The sequence below is a fragment of the Salvelinus fontinalis genome, chromosome 31 (assembly GCF_029448725.1).
Source record: "Salvelinus fontinalis isolate EN_2023a chromosome 31, ASM2944872v1, whole genome shotgun sequence".
In the NCBI taxonomy this organism is placed as follows: Eukaryota; Metazoa; Chordata; class Actinopteri; order Salmoniformes; family Salmonidae; genus Salvelinus; species Salvelinus fontinalis.
This window is the reverse complement of record NC_074695.1, coordinates 44,164,940-44,184,280: the sequence shown is the minus strand read 5'-3', so window position 1 is coordinate 44,184,280 and position 19,341 is coordinate 44,164,940. Positions and strand designations below refer to the sequence as shown.

The following is a 19,341-nucleotide window of genomic DNA, read 5'->3' as shown; positions in this document are numbered from 1 at the left end:
GAGTGGGGTCTGATTTCCCCTCGTCATCTGTGCCCTGAAAGTTACCCAGCTGTCTCACTCACTCACAATGACACCTGCCCTCACAGTCCCTTACTCACTCACCCCTCTGCTCTAACCACTAACCATTGGATCACTGCTAGGAAATGACATGCATGAAGAATAGCTCAAAAGGGAAGTACCAATCAAGAGTTGGAAGGGTTTCGGAGGTCTCCGGTGTGACAGGTTGCTCATCACACACGAAAGGAACATCTCTGAATCCAAACTGGTGAAGAAAGCCTTTGCCATTCATCCACATACCAGATTCAATTTCTTCATTGACTGGACTAGCAACCAGTGGGACCAAGTATGTCTCAATTTCAACTATATTGCATTTCTTTGTTTTTAGCGTGTGGTCTGTTCAGTTTTTTCTAACTCGACATCATATATTTAATTGTTCAGTCAGCTTTTAGTTAGATAGCAAATTGTTTAAGTTTTCATTGAGAAGGGACTGAAATGTCAAATATTCACGAAGACTCCTGGTCTTATATCGTTGTACTTTTCCCCAGAACTTCTCAGCTCATGCCCAAATTTAGCTATGATGGGATTGAGTTACCCTTCCCCAAAATAGTAGAGTGGACGAGCGTATCTTTGGGGTGGGGGGGGGGGGGGTCCATGTATGTTTGTGTGTGTGGGTAAATCATCCTGCCCATACCTAGCTGTTCTGTAAATCATTTTAAAACTCCCACAGAGTAGACCACTGTAGTCAAGTGTTCCATTCAAATGGTTCTCAGACTGAAGGTGATATTGAAAGCCAGTGTTTCTGTTCCCTAAACTGTCTTATGTCTCAGGTGCGTAGCACTGCAGGACGAGCGTGAGACCTCACACATCACACCATGGCTCAATATGACCAGTGAGTCTATTCTCATGTTGCTGAACTCAATACACTCTATGTACAGAATTTGGATAGTCCTTTTTAACAGTTACCCCTGGTTCTAAATAACACAACATGGGAAAGCTTTAGGAAATATATTATTCATTGCAATAATCATGTTAAACTTGGTCAAATTTGAAAGCTCAGCCACCATAACAATTCTACTGCAATGTTTCACTCTCAAATACTTTTCAGATGTCCTTGTTGCTCGATGTTGCTTAATGTTCTCTGTTCGTTTGTCTGTGTTAGACTGGAAGATAAACATTCGCTGGATATCCACGACAACCCCACAACCCCTGACAATATTGTAAAAGAGGAAGACAATACTGTGAGTAGCACGTCAATCTGCCACGGATGGTAACACCATCCCCCAAACAGATTAAAATAGCAGCCAACTAGGACGCTCATTAGTGTAATATATGTGAGGCTTTCCCGTCCCCTATTTATATTCTGTAGTTAGGTGACACTATGGGCTAAACCTAGAGCTTTTTTTTTCATTGACCACATACTCGCCAGAAGTAAAATAATATTTTAAATGCTTGTTAAATGAAAAGCTACTTTTACTTTACTGATTTACCTCATTGATGCAAAAACATTTGCACGTTATAGAGAACGACCGTGTGGACTTGTCAATGACAGGAAAGTATTATTTTGGCTAGACTGATTCTTACCTTTCCAAACAGTAGTCACTAGGGAGAAGGAAGTAAAGCTGTCTACCACTAGTAATATTGAGACATAGCCACTCTCTCTGCAGGTATACTTCGTTTATGAGGAGGAGGTGGAAGTAGAGGAGAAGGAGCCCGAGCCTGAGCCCGTTGTTATATTGGTGAATGACAAACCACACAAGTTCAAAGACCACTACTGCAAGACACCCAAGTTCTGTGACGTCTGTGCTCGTATGATAGTCCGTAAGTTTAAAATTGACCAGGAGTCGCTCTTGTATTTATTAATATTATCTGTAAAGCTTAATCATACTGACTAGCTTCTTACTGTACATATTTTCAACCCTTCAGTCAACAACAAGTTTGCTCTGACGTGCAAAAACTGCAAGACCAACATCCACCACTCGTGCCAGTCCTATGTTGAGTATCAGAAGTGCTTTGGCAAAATTGTAAGACGTTTTCTATTTATAGTTTAGGTCATGATCTGTATAAAGTCAGATCACGATCAAGTTCATGTTGCATGTGGTTGCCAGAAACACATCAATTCCTCTACATATTCATATTGCTGTCTGTCCTATAGCCCCCAGGTTTCAGACGAGCATACAGTTCCCCTCTATACAGTAGTGACCAGCCAGATGCAGGTAAGCCACTAACCATCTCAACAAGCTAAGGATTTCAACTTGTGTTCAACATATTTTGAACTGTGTGTTCCCTCTGCTGCGTTCTCCTGTCCAGCCCACTCCAACCGGAACGACCCTGTGTTTGACACCCTGCGGGTTGGGGTTGTCATGGCAAACAAGGAGCGCAAGAAGGGGTCTGAAGACAAGAAGAATGTGAGTGTGGCACACATTAGCCAAAAGAGAAATGAATGACGATAAGTCACAATGACGGTATCGTTAACTGACAGACATTTGCATAGGGAATATAAATTGTATGTTTTTCATATTTTTCCCCCTCCAAGATGATGATGATGATGATGGAGGAAGAGGAATCACAACAACCCAAAGAAGACGAGCAGGCAGAAGGTATTGAAAGAGGATGAAGGATGTCCATATTGACACGTGATAATTCAAGTTGGTGCCGTCTATGGTTCCACTGCATCAACTGTACAAAAATATGGTGTATTTATTCATAACCACATAGTTTTATTTAAACAAATTGTGCCATGTGATTTGATATTGGAGCCCATCAAAGGGAATGGTAAACTAACTGAGCGGTTGTTCAGCAGCATTAAATAAAGGTTCAATAAAAGAAAAAAAATGAAATGAAGAACACCTTCCTAATATTGAGTTGCACAGTTGTGTCAAGTTGGATGGATGTCCTTTGGGTGTTGGACCATTCCTGATACACACGGGAAACTGTTGAGCGTAAAAAAAAATCTAGCAGTGTTGAACCGATGCGCCAGGCACATACTACCACACCCTGTTCAAAGGCACTTAAATCTTTTGTCTTGCCCATTCACCCATGCATACACAATCCATGTCTCAATTGTCTCAAGGCTTGAAAATCCTTATTTAACCCGTCGCCTCCCCTTCATCTACACTGATTGAAGTAGATTTAACAAGTGACATCAATAAGGGACTCATAACTTTCACCTGAATTCACCTGGTCAGTCTATGTCGTGGAAAGAGCAGGTGTTCTTAATGTTTTGTGTATGTATGTCAACCTTTTCTCAGACAAAACAGAATGGCATACAGTACAGAACAAATCAAAAAATTCTTACACTGAGTGTCAAGGAGCTACATAAAATACTTGTAACACTGGGTCTAACGTTGAGGAGTTCACCATTGTTGTATTGAAACTCTACAAAGACCATGTGTGATGTGTTTGTAGGAAAACCCGAGGGGGATAAGAAGGGAGACAAGGCTGACAAAGCAGATGACAAGGTAAAGGGCTTTAACTGCCTGACATGCCCTCACGTCATGTATACACTAACCACGTCCACATCAACAATAACACCCTGTCTGGTACATCAATACAATTAGTAGACAAACATCGGTGTATGTATGCTACAGAAAAAGAAGGAGATGGGAAACATGGGAAATCAGTCCCATTACTACCTGGCTCTGTACCGCTTCAAGGCTATTGAGAAAGACGACCTTGACTTCCAGTGAGTTTACTAAAATATTTCCTTATATTGTATGAATGCCGTTTTATGTCCAATATTTCAGTCTCGTGAACGTTTTTAATCCAATTTCATACAAATATACAAACCTTTGTGTGTCTTTCAGTCCTGGTGATCGAATCACTATAATTGATGACGCCAATGAAGAATGGTGGAGGGTAATTGTTCCTGGCAAAATGATCAAGCAAGCTGACAATGATCGAAACTAGCAATGGCTCTACTAACTCATTGACTGTAATTTATTGTCAACATCGTAAATAAGGCCTATTGTCTATTCTCAGGGGAAGATTGGTGAGAAGACAGGTTACCTCCCCACCAATTACATCATCAGAATAAAAACGGGGGAGAGGGTGTTCAAGGTGACACGGTCCGTCGTGGGAAACAGAGAGATGGGACAGATCACTCTGAAAAAAGACCAGGTAAGAAACAGATGTGTCGCTGTTTGTCAGACCTGAGTCGAATACTATCACATACTTGAAAGTACTGTAATTTAGGTGTGCTTTATGTTTCTATGAAGATAATGTGTTGAGTTTTTCTTTGTACAGGAAACTGATTTCAGCTTTATGATCGTGAACAGTATGGATGGGTGTGTGCATGGGGACAGTGACTGTGATGACGGTTGCTACTGTGTGTGTGTGTGTGTGTGTGTGTGTGTGTGTGTGTGTGTGTGTGTGTGCGGGCGTGTGTGTGCGCATGCCTGGTCTTCTGCAACGATTACTGTACCTCTGTGGAGCCACAGCAACTTCCTCCACCCTCTTTGTGTTGTGTCGCAGATCGTGGTGAAGAAGGGAGAGGAGGTGAATGGCTACCTGAAGGTCAGCACCGGCCGCAAGCTGGGCTTCTTCCCCGCCGACCTGCTCCAGGAGATCTGAAACTTACCCGGATCACAACCACAACCATAGGACTTGGGTCACACTGTCACCAGGACCATAATCACACAATTCATCAAACCCAGTTCCAGTGAACACACGTGACCAGGCACAGCATTTTTATACTACCAATCTAGCACCACTATCATTTTCCACCTGTAGGGGCCTAGGTCTGATCTGATGAGTCTGTAAGCTGTTTGAAGGCTGGGAAGGTTCAGAGAGGGCAAGGTTATTGAGTGTAACCTAATACTGCAGCCTCCCCAGCCTGTTGAACTGGGTCAGCCGGCCATGCAATCCGAGCTGGATGGAGAAATGTGTTAGGTAAGACCGTAAATGTGTGTGTTGGGAATTTGAAACGTTAACATGTTTGTGTCATTTTAATGTGATTAAAACTGGACAACCTTAAACTAGATATTCAACAAGGTTCAAAAGGCAATGGCTGTAACTGCTGTAAGTAGCTAGGATTTCTACATCATTTTTGTTATTCATTCAAACACATTGATATTTTGGAGCCTATTGCTTACTCTCACTGTAGTAGTTCCTTGTTTTTATACGCAGCTGAAATACTAGTGCTTTATTTTCCCCTTGATATCAATGTTAAAGGGAGCTTGTTAAAGTGCATGTTGTATTTTTTTTGATGCATGGGCCCGTCTTTTAAAATCATTGCCAAAACAATGTGGTGTGTATTTGAGGAATTTATATAGAGCAATAGCCTATGCTGACACACAGACCCACATGCTTTTGCCAGACTAACGTAGGCCTATCATTGATGCAAGATTGTAACATTACAGTACAGCCATTTGTAATTCATCTTCTATTGAAATACCAACAGTGCAGTACCAAGTGCAGGCTTATCCCATGTATTGTCTGTCATGATATGCATCCCTTCAAAACCTGTATAACTCTGTGATACCGTCACAGTAAACTTCAATGACTGACCATTGTGTAAACATGAAATCAATTCACAATTAGAAATAATGTACTTTCTTTTTTGTAGCAGTATTTTGCATTCACTGATTTGTGTGTGTCTACTATAATTCAGGACTCATATGCCTAACCTAAACAGGTAGGCCTTATCAGTTCAGCTTTTGTCTACAAAATAGTCATAACAGGTACTCATGTCATGTATCTTGATCCAGTGATGGGGACCAGAGCCATATATTTGTTCTAAATACATGGCCCTGATGTTGACAACTAGTGATGTGCAGTTTGCGAACGATATTTATTTATGTCGTTATTTTTTAACTACTCTTTTTTTCTGACTCGAGAGACATTATTTGTTTTTTTTGAGTGACTCGTTCATTTTAGTCCTTCATTTGACTTTCTTCCTCTTCTTCTTCCTCGTCCTCTTCCCCTTCTTCTTTCTCTTCTTCTTCCACTTCTTCTACTTCTTCGGCATCATGTCATTCACACATTTTGTTTGTGAATGCCGCTAGCTACCTAAATTTGCACCAACAACTAACCCTACACTTATTTGTATAACACTCTAGTTTTTATCATGAAAAAATGCATGTAAAAACTGTCCAATTATGGAGAATGTCCTAGCTCCATATATGAAATTAAGGAAATGCGTATATGGAGCATGTCTACTCCTTATATCTAATAAAATGTCAGATATACACGCTCCTTTGTCCCATGCCCTCCATCACACTTCTTACATCTCCAAATCTCCTTCCTACACACTGCTGCAATATGACCATAAGCTTGGCATCTGAAACACCTTAGTGGATTCGGCACAAAAGCTCTCACTGGATAACTGACATACCATAACATGACTTTATCAGGCAAAGACTCTGCTTAAATGGACAGACATTGTCTTCTCAGTTTCACCCCGCTCGCCACCATGTCTGCGTCGCACCAAACGGTTGGCGTCACAAACGCAGGGAATTTTCCATTTCAGTTGCTCCACCTCAACACTTAACGACACCCCAGTAATCACGCCTTTCAAAGTCACCCTGCTCTGGAGAGCAAAGCAAGTCACAAGTCTTGTCACTAGTCATGTGACAAGAAGTGCCTGCTCCCTCTGGACTGAAGAAACACAGAAAATCCTCAGAAGTCCACTTCGAGCTACCTTCCCCAATTTAACAGTACCCAAATTATTTCCTACCCAGCCTGAGACAACATATAGATCAGCCAAAAGGCAGGGATCAACTTTGTTCAAAAATGTCGATCCCACTGTGCCCAAATCATCCTTTGCATGACCATCATGGCGAAGCTTGGACAGAGGTCTTCACCACACCTGCCACAGCAGGTAGGCAATTCATCCTCACTCTCGTCAGGTTAAATCTCTGAGCCATCAAAGCTAGCAGAATAAGGTTTGTACTCGATGCCATTCTTCCTCAACACACTTCTTCCCTCTACACTCAGCTCTTCTCCTTCTTCCTCGCTGTCCATAACCACATCTATCTGTTCACCACGCTCTTGCCATGCCCCCAACAACTGTATTGCTTGCAGAGCACACACTGATGGCGTTTCTCCAACATAAACTTCAGTTCCTTAGCCCAATTTAAAAGTCTGGCTATCTCTTGCCTCTCCATGCTTCTCTTCTACTTATACAACTGAAACTCGATTGGATTAGTTTCATTTGAACCTGAATGTTCAAATGACATGTGACAATCTGCCAGCAAAGTCACAGGAACTCCAATAGGCTATACAATAAAACCTTTGATGCATATGGTTCACATAAACTATACATATACAAAGTATGTGGACACCCGTTCAAATTAGTGGATTTGGCTCTTTATACTATACCCTTAGCAGCCACAGCTAAACCTCGTTTCAAATGTATCAAAAAATAATCTTATTTGTATGTCTATCAATCACCAAATCTACATTGTTTAAAGCACACGTGTACAAGTCTGTCTCAAATGACAGCTCCAATAAACCCTATTTGGTAAACGACATGTGAACGGGAGGCTCGTAAAATCATGACTTTCGAGTTTTCAGTGCATCGTTCGCCGGTAGGGGTCCTGCGTGCTCTGGGCATTGCTGACTAAAGTGAACGAAATATTTGTATTTTGAACAAACGAACAGAAAAGATCAGAGTAAATACAAATATTCCAACTTCCGGTCACTAGTTAAAACTTGATTAAGCAGACAACCTGTAGCTCTCTATGGCAAAAGCCTTTACATACACCACCTCACCAAACTTGCTCAGTATTTATTTCACAACAGAAGGAAGCCCAGCCGTGAGGCCGGGCATCAAAAAATTAGTTGATACTCATAATGTTCCTCCCCACGGAAATCTTTAGTAAAAGGCGAAAGATTTATGCGATCTGAAGAGAAACCAGAGTGTACTGCAGACTAAACGAACCGGTCTCAACATCTTCAATTCATTACAAGTCCCGGTGACGTTTTTAGAACAATATCACCCAAACTGTAAAGTCAGCAAATCACAGTTTTATTACATTGAAATGAAAAGAATACCACATTCGTAGTGGAAATATTTTGCAATATTATTATTATATTTAAACATTTAGTAGCCTATAATTCCGCACGAAATGCATGCTGGGGATTATTACAACCACTTCCTATTTCAGCCACACCCGTTGCTGACAGGTGTGTAAAATTGAGCACCCAGCCATGCAATCTCCATAGACAAACATTGGCAGTAGAATGGCCTTACTGAAGAGCTAAGTGACTTTCAACTTGGCACCGTCATAGGATGCCACCTTTCCAACAAGTCAGTTCATCAAATTTCTGCCCTGCTAGAGCTGCCCCAGTCAACTGTCAGTGCTGTTATTGTGAAGTGGAAACATCTAGTGGTAACAACAGGTCAGACACGAAGCGGTAGGCCACACAAGCTCACAGAACGGGACCGCCGAGTAGCTCGTAAAAATGGTCTATCCCCGGTTGCAACACTCACTTCCGAGTTCCAAAATCCCCCCTCAGCAACGTCAGTGCAAGAACTGTTCATCACGAGCTTCATGAAATGGGTTTCCATGACCTAGCAGCCGCACAGAAGCCTAAGATCACCATGCACAATGCCAAGCGTCGGCTGGAGTGGTGTAAAGCTCATCGCCATTGGACTCTGGAGCACTGGAAACGCATTCTCTGGAGTGATGAATCACGCTTCACCATCTGGCTGTCCAACTGACAAATCTGGGTTTGGCGGATGCCAGGAGAACTCTACCTGCCCCAATGCATAGTGCCAACTGTAAAGTTTGGTGGAGGAGGAATAATGGTCTGGGGCTGTTTTTCATGGTCCGTCCTAGGCCACTTAGTTCCAGTGATGTTCCACCTTCCAGACAATTCTGTGCTTCCAACTTTGTGGCAACAGTTTGGGGAAGGCCCTTTCCTGTTTCAGCATGAAAATGCCCCTGTGCACAAAGCGAGGTCCATACAGAAATGGTATGTCGAGATCGGTGTGGAAGAACTTGACTGGCCTTCCCAGAGCCCTGACCTCAACCCCATCAAACACCTTTGGGATGAAATGCAACACAGACTGCGAGCCAGGCCTAATCGCCCAACCTCACTAATGCTCTTGTGGCTGAATGGAAGCAAGTCCCTGCAGTAATGTTCCAACATCTAGTGGAAAGCCTTCCCAGAAGAGAGGAGGCTGTTATAGCAGCAAAGGGTGGACCAACTCCATTTTAATGCCCATCATTTTGGAATGAGATGTTCCACAAGCAGGTGTCCACATACATTTGGTCATGCACTGTACAGTACATTCGGAAAGTATTCAGACCCCTTGACTTTTTCCACATTTTTGTTACGTTACAGCCTTATTCTAAGATTGATTAAATAGATTTTGCCCTCATCAATCTACACACAATACCCAATAACGACAAAGGAAAAACTAGATTTTATACATTTCTTCTATGACACTTGAAATTGAGCTCAGGTGCATCCTGTTTCCATTGATCATCCTTGAGATGTTTCTACAACTTGAATGGAGTCCACCTGTGGTAAATTATATTGATTGGACATGATTTGAAAAGGCACGCAGCTGTCTATATAAGATCCCACAGTAGACAGTGCATGTCAGAGCAAAAACCAATCCATTAGGTCGAAGGAATTGTCCGTAGAGCTCAGAGACAGGATTGTGGTGAGGCACAGATCTGGGCAAGGGTACCAAATTGGGGGAGAAGGGACTTGGTCAGGGAGATGACCAGGAACCCAATGGTCACTCTGACAGAGCTCCAGAGTTTCTCTGTGGAGATGGGAGAACCTTCCAGAAGTAACACCATCTCTACAGCACTCCACCAATCAGGCCTTTATGGAAGAGTGGCTAGACGGAAGCCACTCCTAAGTAAAAGGCACATGACAGCCCGCTTGGAGTTTGCCAAAAGGCACCTGAAGGACTTTCAGACCATGAGAAACAAGATCCTCTGGTCTGATGAAACCAAGAGGGAAATCTTTGGCCTCAATGCCAAGCGTCAAGTCTGGAGGAAACCCGGCACTATCCCTACGAAGAAGCATGGTGGTGGCAGCATCATGCTGTGGGGATGTTTTTCAGCGGCAGGGACTGGGAGACTAGTTAGGATCAAAGGAAAGATGAACAGAGAAAAGTAGAGAGATCCTTGTTGAAAACCTGCTCCAGAGCGTTCAGGACCTCAGACTGAGCAACAGGACAAGCACACAGCCAAGACAATGCAGGAGTGGCTTCAGGACAAGTCTCTGAATGTCCTTGAGTCGCCCAGCTAGAACCCGGACTTGAACCCCATCGAACACTGGAGAGACCTGATAATAGCTCTGCAGCGACGCTCCCCATCAAACCTGACAGAGCTTGAGAGGATCTGCAGAGAAGAATGGGAGAAACACCCCAAATACAGGTTTGCCAAACTTGTAGCGTCATACCCAAGAAGACTTGAGGCTGTAATCGCTTCCAAAGGTTCTTCAACAAAGTACTGAGTAAAGGGTCTGAATACTTATGTAAATGTGATATTTACGTTGTTTTTTTTGTATACATTTGCAAAAATTTCAAAAAAATGTTTTTGCTTTGTCATTATTGGGTATTGTGTGTAGATTGACGAGGAAAAAATGATTTGATCACTTTTAGAATAACGCTGCATTGTAACAAAACTTTGAAAAAGTTAAGAGTCTGAATGCTTTCCAAATGCACTGTAAATTTGTACTCCTTGTCCTAAATTAAAATGTTGAATAAGTAAATAGACTCTCAATATCTGCTGTAGTGTTGTCGATAGTGTTTCCCCAATTGATTATTGTTTGTTTACTCTTCTTCTTAGACGTAAAACCATGGACTGGCTATACGTTGATATATTGCTGTGTCAATCATGGATAACAATGATGTAATTTTAACTCACACTGGAAGAAACAAAATGCATGAATCATTTCAAAATCCTAAATGAGATTCCATTGATATCAGTGTGTTAAAAACAACACCGTTGGTTTGACCTGCTAGTTACTGCAGGCTGCAATGAGTCCTATGGTGATGGATCTTCGCGAACGAACGGCTCTTTTTGAACGGATATTTTTAGTGAACATGCTGTTTTTCTGCAGATAAGACATAAAGTAATTATCTAAAGAGGGTGAATCGTCACTGCAAAAAACAAGAGAGAGCGCCTCAATCTGGTCCAGGCAGATTTATTTTCTTCATTCTTTTGCAGGCCATCAAATAATTTGGCCAGGTAAACATTTATTTGAACGTGCATTTTACTATCTGACATAATGGTCAGCTACTTTTCGGGCATAACATTGGATATTTGCATTTTTGTTCATTGTTCTAGGTCGATTTCGAAGCATTTTGGGAGCCAAATGGTCTGGCTCTTTTACGTGAACTGAGTCAAATGAGCCGTCTCACAGAAAAGACTCCGAATGCCCATCACTAGAGTCATACAGCAGGATTAATACACGCTCCTCAGGGTCAGCGGCTGCAGAGACGTGCTCCGACCACTATCTGTCTTGAGCAAAGAGAATAAAAATACATGTTTATCACTGATAATTGATCGCATGGTGCAAGGATGACTGCAATTAATTGAGCATTGAATGTGATGGACAAAGCTTTGTAGAACCAAAACATACACAGCCTCTGCCCAACAAACTCGAGAACGAATTGTCTGGAGGCTGTTCGCGAACGACTGCGCGCATCAATCTCACCTCAGTCAAGCAATGTATTTCGTTCAAAATCTATACCCTTAGCAGCCACAGGTAAACTTCGTTTCAAATGTATCAAAAAATCATCTTATTTGTATGCCTATCAATCACCAAATCTACATTGTTTAAAGCACACGTGTACAAGTCTCAGTCTCAAATGACAGTTCCAATAAGACCTATTTTGTAAACGACATGTGAACGGGAGGTTCGTAAAATCATGACTCTTTCGAGTTTTCAGTGCATCGTTCGCCGGTAGGGGTCCTGCGTGCTCTGGGCATTGCTGACTAAAGCGAACGAAATATTTGTATTTTGAACAAAGGAACAGAAAAGATCAGAGTAAGTACAAATATTCCAACTTCCGGTCACTAGTTAAAACTTGATTGAGCAGACTACCTGTAGTCTATGGCAAAAGCCTTTACATACACCACCTCACCAAACTTCCTCAGTATTTATTTCACAACAGTAGGAAGCCCAGCCGTGAGGCCGGGCATCAAAAAATTTGTTGATACTCATAATGTTCCTCCCCACGGAAATCTTTAGTAAAAGGCGAAAGATTTATGCGATCTGAAGAGAAACCAGAGTGTACTGCAGATTAAATGTACCGGTCTCAACATCTTCAATTCATTACAAGTCCCGGTGACGTTTTTTATAACAATATCACCCAAACTGTAAAGTCGGCAAATCACAGTTTTATTACATTGAAATGAAAAGAATACCACATTCGTAGTGGAAATATTTTGCAAAATTATTATTTAATTTAAACATTTAGTAGCCTATATTTCCGCACGAAATGCATGCTGGGGATTATTACAATCACTTCCTATTTCAGCCACACCCGTTGCTGACAGGTGTATAAAATTGAGCACACCGCCATGCAATCTCCATAGACAAACATTGGCAGTAGAATAGCCTTACTGAAGAGCTAAGTGACTTTCAACTTGGCACCGTCATAGGATGCCACCTTTCCAACAAGTCAGTTCATCAAATTTCTGCCCTGCTAGAGCTGCCCCAGTCAACTGTCAGTGCTGTTATTGTGAAGTGGAAACATCTAGTGGTAACAACAGGTCAGACACGAAGCGGTAGGCCACACAAGCTCACAAACGGGACCGCCGAGTAGCTCGTAAAAATGGTCTATCCCCGGTTGCAACACTCACTTCCGAGTTCCAAAATCCCCCCTCAGCAACGTCAGTGCAAGAACTGTTCATCACGAGCTTCATGAAATGGGTTTCCATGACCTAGCAGCCGCACAGAAGCCTAAGATCACCATGCACAATGCCAAGCGTCGGCTGGAGTGGTGTAAAGCTCATCGCCATTGGACTCTGGAGCACTGGAAACGCATTCTCTGGAGTGATGAATCACGCTTCACCATCTGGCTGTCCAACTGACAAATCTGGGTTTGGCGGATGCCAGGAGAACTCTACCTGCCCCAATGCATAGTGCCAACTGTAAAGTTTGGTGGAGGAGGAATAATGGTCTGGGGCTGTTTTTCATGGTCCGTCCTAGGCCACTTAGTTCCAGTGATGTTCCACCTTCCAGACAATTCTGTGCTTCCAACTTTGTGGCAACAGTTTGGGGAAGGCCCTTTCCTGTTTCAGCATGAAAATGCCCCTGTGCACAAAGCGAGGTCCATACAGAAATGGTATGTCGAGATCGGTGTGGAAGAACTTGACTGGCCTTCCCAGAGCCCTGACCTCAACCCCATCAAACACCTTTGGGATGAAATGCAACACAGACTGCGAGCCAGGCCTAATCGCCCAACCTCACTAATGCTCTTGTGGCTGAATGGAAGCAAGTCCCTGCAGTAATGTTCCAACATCTAGTGGAAAGCCTTCCCAGAAGAGAGGAGGCTGTTATAGCAGCAAAGGGTGGACCAACTCCATTTTAATGCCCATCATTTTGGAATGAGATGTTCCACAAGCAGGTGTCCACATACATTTGGTCATGCACTGTACAGTACATTCGGAAAGTATTCAGACCCCTTGACTTTTTCCACATTTTTGTTACGTTACAGCCTTATTCTAAGATTGATTAAATAGATTTTGCCCTCATCAATCTACACACAATACCCAATAACGACAAAGGAAAAACTAGATTTTATACATTTCTTCTATGACACTTGAAATTGAGCTCAGGTGCATCCTGTTTCCATTGATCATCCTTGAGATGTTTCTACAACTTGAATGGAGTCCACCTGTGGTAAATTATATTGATTGGACATGATTTGAAAAGGCACGCAGCTGTCTATATAAGATCCCACAGTAGACAGTGCATGTCAGAGCAAAAACCAATCCATTAGGTCGAAGGAATTGTCCGTAGAGCTCAGAGACAGGATTGTGGTGAGGCACAGATCTGGGCAAGGGCACCAAATTGGGGGAGAAGGGACTTGGTCAGGGAGATGACCAGGAACCCAATGGTCACTCTGACAGAGCTCCAGAGTTTCTCTGTGGAGATGGGAGAACCTTCCAGAAGTAACACCATCTCTACAGCACTCCACCAATCAGGCCTTTATGGAAGAGTGGCTAGACGGAAGCCACTCCTAAGTAAAAGGCACATGACAGCCCGCTTGGAGTTTGCCAAAAGGCACCTGAAGGACTTTCAGACCATGAGAAACAAGATCATCTGGTCTGATGAAACCAAGAGGGAAATCTTTGGCCTCAATGCCAAGCGTCAAGTCTGGAGGAAACCCGGCACTATCCCTACGAAGAAGCATGGTGGTGGCAGCATCATGCTGTGGGGATGTTTTTCAGCGGCAGGGACTGGGAGACTAGTTAGGATCAAAGGAAAGATGAACAGAGAAAAGTAGAGAGATCCTTGTTGAAAACCTGCTCCAGAGCGTTCAGGACCTCAGACTGAGCAACAGGACAAGCACACAGCCAAGACAATGCAGGAGTGGCTTCAGGACAAGTCTCTGAATGTCCTTGAGTCGCCCAGCTAGAACCCGGACTTGAACCCCATCGAACACTGGAGAGACCTGATAATAGCTCTGCAGCGACGCTCCCCATCAAACCTGACAGAGCTTGAGAGGATCTGCAGAGAAGAATGGGAGAAACACCCCAAATACAGGTTTGCCAAACTTGTAGCGTCATACCCAAGAAGACTTGAGGCTGTAATCGCTTCCAAAGGTTCTTCAACAAAGTACTGAGTAAAGGGTCTGAATACTTATGTAAATGTGATATTTACGTTGTTTTTTTTTGTATACATTTGCAAAAATTTCAAAAAAATGTTTTTGCTTTGTCATTATTGGGTATTGTGTGTAGATTGACGAGGAAAAAATGATTTGATCACTTTTAGAATAACGCTGCATTGTAACAAAACTTTGAAAAAGTTAAGAGTCTGAATGCTTTCCAAATGCACTGTAAATTTGTACTCCTTGTCCTAAATTAAAATGTTGAATAAGTAAATAGACTCTCAATATCTGCTGTAGTGTTGTCGATAGTGTTTCCCCAATTGATTATTGTTTGTTTACTCTTCTTCTTAGACGTAAAACCATGGACTGGCTATACGTTGATATATTGCTGTGTCAATCATGGATAACAATGATGTAATTTTAACTCAGTAATTTTAACTCACACTGGAAGAAACAAAATGCATGAATCATTTCAAAATCCTAAATGAGATTCCATTGATATCAGTGTGTTAAAAACAACACCGTTGGTTTGACCTGCTAGTTACTGCAGGCTGCAATGAGCCCTATGGTGATGGCTCTTCGCGAACGAACGGCTCTTTTTGAACGGATATTTTTAGTGAACATGCTGTTTTTCTGCAGATAAGACATAAAGTAATTATCTAAAGAGGGTGAATCATCACTGCAGAAACAAGAGAGAGCGCCTCAATCTGGTCCAGGCAGATTTATTTTCTTCATTCTTTTGCAGGCCATCAAATAATTTGGCCAGGTAAACATTTATTTGAACGTGCATTTTACTATCTGACATAATGGTCGCCTACTTTTCGGGCATAACATTGGATATTTGCATTTTTGTTCATTGTTCTAGGTCGATTTCGAAGCATTTTAGGAGCCAAATGGTCTGGCTCTTTTACGTGAACTGAGTCAAATGAGCCGTCTCACAGAAAAGACTCCGAATGCCCATCACTAGAGTCATACAGCAGGATTAATACACGCTCCTCGGGGTCAGCGGCTCCAGAGACGTGCTCCGACCACTATCTGTCTTGAGCAAAGAGAATAAAAATACATGTTTATCACTGATAATTGATCGCATGGTGCAAGGATGACTGCAATTAATTGAGCATTGAATGTGATGGACACAGCTTTGTAGAACCAAAACATACACAGCCTCTGCCCAACAAACTCGAGAACGAATTGTCTGGATGCTGTTCGCGAACGACTGTGCGCATCAATCTCACCTCAGTCAAGCAATGTATTTCGTTCAAAATCTATACCCTTAGCAGCCACAGGTAAACTTCGTTTCAAATGTATCAAAAAAATCATCTTATTTGTATGCCTATCAATCACCAAATCTACATTGTTTAAAGCACACGTGTACAAGTCTCAGTCTCAAATGACAGCTTCAATAAGACCTATTTTGTAAACGACATGTGAACGGGAGGTTCGTAAAATCATGACTCTTTCGAGTTTTCAGTGCATCGTTCGCCGGTAGGGGTCCTGCGTGCTCTGGGCATTGCTGACTAAAGCGAACGAAATATTTGTATTTTGAACAAACGAACAGAAAAGATCAGAGTAAGTAGAAATATTCCAACTTCCGGTCACTAGTTAAAACTTGATTGAGCAGACTACCTGTAGTCTATGGCAAAAGCCTTTACATACACCACCTCACCAAACTTCCTCAGTATTTATTTCACAACAGTAGGAAGCCCAGCCGTGAGGCCGGGCATCAAAAAATTAGTTGATACTCATAATGTTCCTCCCCACGGAAATCTTTAGTAAAAGGCGAAAGATTTATGCGATCTGAAGAGAAACCAGAGTGTACTGCAGATTAAACGAACCGGTCTCAACATCTTCAATTCATTATAAGTCCCGGTGACGTTTTTTATAACAATATCACCCAAACTGTAAAGTCGGCAAATCACAGTTTTATTACATTGAAATGAAAAGAATACCACATTCGTAGTGGAAATATTTTGCAAAATTATTATTTAATTTAAACATTTAGTAGCCTATATTTCCGCACGAAATGCATGCTGGGGATTATTACAATCACTTCCTATTTCAGCCACACCCGTTGCTGACAGGTGTATAAAATTGAGCACACAGCCATGCAATCTCCATAGACAAACATTGGCAGTAGAATAGCCTTACTGAAGAGCTAAGTGACTTTCAACTTGGCACCGTCATAGGATGCCACCTTTCCAACAAGTCAGTTCATCAAATTTCTGCCCTGCTAGAGCTGCCCCAGTCAACTGTCAGTGCTGTTATTGTGAAGTGGAAACATCTAGTGGTAACAACAGGTCAGACACGAAGCGGTAGGCCACACAAGCTCACAAACGGGACCGCCGAGTAGCTCGTAAAAATGGTCTATCCCCGGTTGCAACACTCACTTCCGAGTTCCAAAATCCCCCCTCAGCAACGTCAGTGCAAGAACTGTTCATCACGAGCTTCATGAAATGGGTTTCCATGACCTAGCAGCCGCACAGAAGCCTAAGATCACCATGCACAATGCCAAGCGTCGGCTGGAGTGGTGTAAAGCTCATCGCCATTGGACTCTGGAGCACTGGAAACGCATTCTCTGGAGTGATGAATCACGCTTCACCATCTGGCTGTCCAACTGACAAATCTGGGTTTGGCGGATGCCAGGAGAACTCTACCTGCCCCAATGCATAGTGCCAACTGTAAAGTTTGGTGGAGGAGGAATAATGGTCTGGGGCTGTTTTTCATGGTCCGTCCTAGGCCACTTAGTTCCAGTGATGTTCCACCTTCCAGACAATTCTGTGCTTCCAACTTTGTGGCAACAGTTTGGGGAAGGCCCTTTCCTGTTTCAGCATGAAAATGCCCCTGTGCACAAAGCGAGGTCCATACAGAAATGGTATGTCGAGATCGGTGTGGAAGAACTTGACTGGCCTTCCCAGAGCCCTGACCTCAACCCCATCAAACACCTTTGGGATGAAATGCAACACAGACTGCGAGCCAGGCCTAATCGCCCAACCTCACTAATGCTCTTGTGGCTGAATGGAAGCAAGTCCCTGCAGTAATGTTCCAACATCTAGAGTGGAAAGCCTTCCCAGAAGAGAGGAGGCTGTTATAGCAGCAAAGGGTGGACCAACTCCATTTTAATGCCCATCATTTTGGAATGAGATGTTCCACAAGCAGGTGTCCACATACATTTGGTCATGCACTGTACAGTACATTCGGAAAGTATTCAGACCCCTTGACTTTTTCCACATTTTTGTTACGTTACAGCCTTATTCTAAGATTGATTAAATAGATTTTGCCCTCATCAATCTACACACAATACCCAATAACGACAAAGGAAAAACTAGACTTTATACATTTCTTCTATGACACTTGAAATTGAGCTCAGGTGCATCCTGTTTCCATTGATCATCCTTGAGATGTTTCTACAACTTGAATGGAGTCCACCTGTGGTAAATTATATTGATTGGACATGATTTGAAAAGGCACGCAGCTGTCTATATAAGATCCCACAGTAGACAGTGCATGTCAGAGCAAAAACCAATCCATTAGGTCGAAGGAATTGTCCGTAGAGCTCAGAGACAGGATTGTGGTGAGGCACAGATCTGGGCAAGGGTACCAAATTGGGGGAGAAGGGACTTGGTCAGGGAGATGACCAGGAACCCAATGGTCACTCTGACAGAGCTCCAGAGTTCCTCTGTGGAGATGGGAGAACCTTCCAGAAGTAACACCATCTCTACAGCACTCCACCAATCAGGCCTTTATGGAAGAGTGGCTAGACGGAAGCCACTCCTAAGTAAAAGGCACATGACAGCCCGCTTGGAGTTTGCCAAAAGGCACCTGAAGGACTTTCAGACCATGAGAAACAAGATCCTCTGGTCTGATGAAACCAAGATGGAAATCTTTGGCCTCAATGCCAAGCGTCAAGTCTGGAGGAAACCTGGCACTATCCCTACGATGAAGCATGGTGGTGGCAGCATCATGCTGTGGGGATGTTTTTCAGCGGCAGGGACTGGGAGACTAGTCAGGATCAAAGGAAAGATGAACAGAGAAAAGTAGAGAGATCCTTGTTGAAAACCTGCTCCAGAGCGTTCAGGACCTCAGACTGAGCAACAGGACAAGCACACAGCCAAGACAATGCAGGAGTGGCTTCAGGACAAGTCTCTGAATGTCCTTGAGTCTTCCAGCCAGAACCCGGACTTGAACCCTATCGAACACTGGAGAGACCTGATAATAGCTCTGCAGCGACGCTCCCCATCAAACCTGACAGAGCTTGAGAGGATCTGCAGAGAAGAATGGGAGAAACACCCCAAATACAGGTTTGCCAAACTTGTAGCGTCATACCCAAGAAGACCTGAGGCTGTAATCGCTACCAAAGGTTCTTCAACAAAGTACTGAGTAAAGGGTCTGAATACTTATGTAAATGTGATATTTACGTTGTTTTTTTGTATACATTTGCAAAAATGTAAAAAAAACTGTTTTTGCTTTGTCATTATTGGGTATTGTGTGTAGATTGACGAGGAAAAAAATATTTGATCAATTTTAGAATAACGCTGCATTGTAACAAAACTTTGAAAAAGTTAAGGGTCTGAATACTTTCCGAATGCACTGTA

The 19,341-nt window shown here is 42.8% G+C and overlaps 1 protein-coding gene and 3 non-coding genes across 4 annotated transcripts; 1 reads left to right on the top strand and 3 right to left on the bottom strand.

Annotated features, from left to right (window-relative positions):
- Positions 1-115: 115 nt before the first annotated feature.
- Positions 116-6,187, top strand: LOC129830345 (SH3 and cysteine-rich domain-containing protein 3-like). The gene is made up of 13 exons (XM_055892856.1): positions 116-343; positions 828-889; positions 1,160-1,238; positions 1,665-1,818; positions 1,924-2,021; positions 2,153-2,213; positions 2,308-2,405; positions 2,534-2,597; positions 3,406-3,458; positions 3,588-3,682; positions 3,804-3,855; positions 3,979-4,116; positions 4,471-6,187. Exons 2-13 carry the CDS (start codon positions 873-875, stop codon positions 4,567-4,569), a joined length of 1,008 nt encoding a protein of 335 aa, XP_055748831.1. The 5' UTR covers positions 116-343; positions 828-872; the 3' UTR covers positions 4,570-6,187.
- A 1,558-nt stretch (positions 6,188-7,745) lies between these two features.
- LOC129830469 (U5 spliceosomal RNA) lies at positions 7,746-7,861 on the bottom strand. Its single transcript, XR_008755526.1, has one exon. It is a non-coding gene; the product is annotated as a U5 spliceosomal RNA (small nuclear RNA).
- A 4,229-nt stretch (positions 7,862-12,090) lies between these two features.
- LOC129830470 (U5 spliceosomal RNA) lies at positions 12,091-12,206 on the bottom strand. The gene has a single exon (XR_008755527.1). It is a non-coding gene; the product is annotated as a U5 spliceosomal RNA (small nuclear RNA).
- Positions 12,207-16,450: 4,244 nt separating this feature from the next.
- LOC129830468 (U5 spliceosomal RNA) lies at positions 16,451-16,566 on the bottom strand. The gene has a single exon (XR_008755525.1). It is a non-coding gene; the product is annotated as a U5 spliceosomal RNA (small nuclear RNA).
- Between the last annotated feature and the right edge of the window lie 2,775 nt (positions 16,567-19,341).

Excerpts from the sequence above, each read along its gene's own strand:
- LOC129830345 (XM_055892856.1), top strand. Across the intron at positions 1,239-1,664 it reads TAAAAGAGGAAGACAATACT|GTATACTTCGTTTATGAGGA; the intron begins GTGAGTAGCACG and ends CTCTCTCTGCAG. Across the intron at positions 1,819-1,923 it reads CTGTGCTCGTATGATAGTCC|TCAACAACAAGTTTGCTCTG; the intron begins GTAAGTTTAAAA and ends TCAACCCTTCAG.